The sequence below is a fragment of the Trypanosoma grayi genome (genome assembly GCF_000691245.1).
Source record: "Trypanosoma grayi strain ANR4 Tgr_925_V1, whole genome shotgun sequence".
NCBI lineage: Eukaryota > Euglenozoa > Kinetoplastea > Trypanosomatida > Trypanosomatidae > Trypanosoma > Trypanosoma grayi.
The window spans coordinates 2,960-6,686 of record NW_008826544.1 but is presented as its reverse complement, the minus strand read 5'-3'; the positions used below and the strand labels follow the sequence as shown (position 1 = coordinate 6,686).

The following is a 3,727-nucleotide window of genomic DNA, read 5'->3' as shown; positions in this document are numbered from 1 at the left end:
TCTGCCTCATGGTCGTCGGCAGGGGTCTCACCGGCACGGTTGCACGCGATGCGGCGGAACTGCCGTCCCGTCACGGGGCGCCGCCGCTCCCGCACGCAGCCACCACCGCCGCTCTCAGAGGACGACATGCGGCGGCGCGTCATGTCGGCAGCTCTCTCGCAGTGGGAATTGCCGTTGCAACTGAAACATCAGCACCAGCAGTCGAGTGCTGCGGAGGAAGATGCGGTTGAGGCCAAGGTACTCTTCACGCCGTCGAGGACGCCGCAACCAAAGAAACCGACAGAGGAAACTTCCATTAGCCAACTGGGATTTTCTCCTGTTTCTTTTGTTACTGCTGCTGCTGTTGATGATGGTGATGCTGACGATACCCCGCCATGTACGAGCTCCAAAATGTACGAGCTCCAAAATGCCTAGTGAACGAGAGGCACATCTGTTGGCTCTTCGCATACGCGAAGTGGGGTCACTGCTGCGATGCGGCGAAGGCGGCGACGGTAGTTTTGTGGGGATGGACTCTTGCAGCCCGTGGGACGTGACGCTGTACAAGTCGCAGTCACCACAAGATGGGCAAGCATACCGAGGAGGTGTGAACCTCCTGCAGCTCGCGGATGCACTGGGGGAGCGCTGTGTGCGTGATGCCTACGAGGATATTATGACCAGTGTGTGCGGAGAGGTGGTGGAGCGGGAGGTGATGGCATATCATCAGCGCGTGGAGGGTGCTGCCGTGCGGGCCCTGGATCGTTGGATGTTGGAGGTTCTCCTTGAGGAAATTGCGAGTGCGAAGCGCGATGTGTCGCCAGAGATGCCACTGTCAAAGGGCATCCACCGCCATATTGAACAAAACAGAGCAGCTGTACTGACTAAGCTGACAGCAGACGCGGAGGACGAGCAGCTCTATGGTAGAGCAATGCGGTATGGTGGAAACAGCAGCAGTAGCACGAGAGACGGTGGTGACCACCTTAATGACGCGGCAGTGACATTCAAAAATGGCCTGTTGCTTACGTACCAGCAGCTCGCCACGCTGGGTCCGGGGCAGTGGCTCAACGACCAGGTGATTAACGCCTATCTGAGCATGGTGTGCGACGAGTACAACACACGCGTTGGGGCGGATGCGACACTTTCCTTGGGGACGCACTTCTTCGCCAAGGTTCTGCAGGAGCTGCGGGGAGGGACGTCGAAGCTGCCGCCCCTTCAGGCCAGCAGTGGTGTGCTTCGCTGGCTGAAGCGGCGCCGGCACATTCTGCTCCCTGGCACGACACGCATCGTTCTCGTTCCCGTGAACTTGTCCCAGACGCACTGGGCGCTGGCGGTGCTCGACTGGGAGAACCGCAGGTGGGTGTACTACGATAGTTACATCCACGGAGAGGCGGCAACTTCGCGTGGCAGGGCAGTTCTGCGGCAGCTGGCACACGCCTTCACTGAGGCCCGGCGTCTTCTTTGCGGCGGCAGCGGCGGCGAAAACAACAGCAACAAGAAGGATGACGACGCTTGTGAGGGGGATGATGACTGGGGGCTTGTGGTGGCGCAGCCGCAGCTGTGTGGGAGGGACTCCTCCGACGCGGACGGCTTCTCTGTCGCCCCTCAGCAAGAAAACTTCTACGACTGTGGCGCTTTTGTTTGCCATGCGGCGTGGTGTGCGGTGCATGGTGTTGCCATGGCATTTACGCAGATCGATGTGACGGCGCTTCGCCACGTGATGGTGCATGAGCTTCTGTGCCAGAAGAATCTGTTGCGGCTGCCAGACAGCGTATTCTCTACACCTTAACACGTGCACTGTATCTGTTTCTGCGTCGTGTTGCCCCCTATTTCTTTTGCCCTCTGCTCAATTCCCCTGTGGGATTGCTTCATGCTACGGTGGCGACAGATGCATTTATATATTTTAACCTTTTTTTTGTTTGCTTCATTCTCTTTTATTTCTTTAGGCTGCGCACTGCGAGTTGTTTCTTTCTTTTTTTTTGCTCCTCTCCTTCCTCACCTGCACAAGGAGAGTCATCGCGTTCCGACTTCCTTCCCCCTCCTCTTCGTCTTCCACGCCCCACCGCTTCACGAGTAACGGCGGCAGCAGTACTGAAAGACGGAGGGAAGGTGAAGAAAGCGTCTGTGTGTGCGCGCGTGTGTGTGTGTGTGGCTGAGCGGGCGAGTGCGAAATTGCGCAACACTCTGCAGATTCATGGGGCAGAAGAGCTCCTCTTGCACAATGACGACGAATCGAGGCGACAGCAACGCCACGCGCACCCATCGGGGAGGGGGATGCCCGCTGGAGATGATCCCAACTGAGCCGGTTGACATGGAGCCGACGCCGCTTGCTGCTGCTGAGACTGCCCACACCCGCTGCTCGTGGCTGTCAGCGACGGAGTCGGCACTCACAAGTGATTGGCAGGAGGGGCGCCGCAAGCAGCAGCGCGGTATCGCCGGTACGTCGCCGCACGTCCGACTCACATGTGCCGCGGCAACGTTCCCGGAGAACCGCACGACTGCGATTGTGCACAGCCTTCCGCCCACCAACACAGCAGCGGCTGCTGTTGCAACGAGGAGGAGTAATAATGATGATGATGATAGTGGCGATGTGCCACCGGTGACGGATATTCCTGTTGGCATGGAATACTTCCTAGCGCTCCGGGCGGCATGGCGGAAAGAGGCGACACCGCAGGCGATTTTACCCGCCACCGACCTGAGGGACCTCGACGACAGTCTCATTCTGAGCTCCATTGAGGAGCCGGTGGGGAAGGCGATGTGGCCGCCGGTGCCGCTGTCATACATGGTCTCCGAGATACTTGTGCCGCAGTGGGACGCGGGTGGGCTCTACGACGAGCCGCATACGCGGCGCAACAGGTGAACTGAGCGGCTCTCTACCTTCCGGTGAAGGAGCACACGAACACACAGACATGGAAACATCCACCTGCTTGGTTGTATGCACACACATACATACATATCTACACACACACACACACACACACTACTAATGCTACTATTAGTAGTACTTACGGGATAAGAAAATGTGTTAGCAGCAGCGTGAAGAAACCCCAAGACAGAGGGGATACTCAGAGGGAGCATATCAGGAAGACAAAACAGGTTTTAAAAGTGGGAGGTGCTCAAGTCAACGGAATGAAATGAACACTTCCAAAGAGGAGGAGGGCGTGTATGGGAAATTTGTACACAGTTATAACAAAAAAAGGGGGAGACAAGGAGGAATATATGGGAAGAGTGAGTGAGAGGGAACGCGAGAATATGAGACTGATAAGAATTCTATGGTGAGTTTGCTTCCGGGTTTACCAGGAGCACATACTTTTTTTTTTCTTGTGTCTCCTTATTGTTTGCCTCTCTACCTGGCTGGCCGCTTCTCGCGTCACCACCGCCCTTCTCTTTGTGTGTGTGTGTGTGTGTGACGGTGGTGAGAGTAGTGGCAGTTATACTGTGCGAAGAAAGGTGAATGAGTGAGCGTCGCATCCTGTGTGTGCGTGGCTGTATATAGCGCGCCGCGAGGAAGTGGCGTGCGGGAAAGAGATATAGGGAAAGGGGGAAGCGAGATGTGGGAGAAGTAATAAGGCCGTATTGGCGACAGTACGGCCTTTTTTGTCGTTTGTTTTTCGTGGCTTCCCCCCACTATCATGGCTTCTAAAAGGGCTGTGAAGGCGTGTGATCCCTTTTCTCTCCGTTATGTACTGCAGCAGCACACTCTGTCGCTCAATTCGTGGGGATTTAGGTGTATATATATATATATATATATATA

General features: G+C 56.1%; 3 protein-coding genes across 3 annotated transcripts; all 3 read left to right on the top strand.

The window, feature by feature from the left end:
* Positions 1 to 48: 48 nt before the first annotated feature.
* On the top strand, positions 49 to 414 carry DQ04_09251030 (hypothetical protein; the record flags this gene model as incomplete). The annotated part of the gene is made up of 1 exon (XM_009315873.1): positions 49 to 414. One exon carries the CDS (start codon positions 49 to 51, stop codon positions 412 to 414), a length of 366 nt encoding a protein of 121 aa, XP_009314148.1.
* Positions 415 to 505: 91 nt separating this feature from the next.
* Positions 506 to 1,762, top strand: DQ04_09251020 (SUMO1/Ulp2; the record flags this gene model as incomplete). The annotated part of the gene is made up of 1 exon (XM_009315872.1): positions 506 to 1,762. The coding sequence occupies one exon, from the start codon at positions 506 to 508 to the stop codon at positions 1,760 to 1,762; it is 1,257 nt and encodes a 418-aa protein (XP_009314147.1).
* A 405-nt stretch (positions 1,763 to 2,167) lies between these two features.
* Positions 2,168 to 2,833, top strand: DQ04_09251010 (hypothetical protein; the record flags this gene model as incomplete). The annotated part of the gene is made up of 1 exon (XM_009315871.1): positions 2,168 to 2,833. One exon carries the CDS (start codon positions 2,168 to 2,170, stop codon positions 2,831 to 2,833), a length of 666 nt encoding a protein of 221 aa, XP_009314146.1.
* Between the last annotated feature and the right edge of the window lie 894 nt (positions 2,834 to 3,727).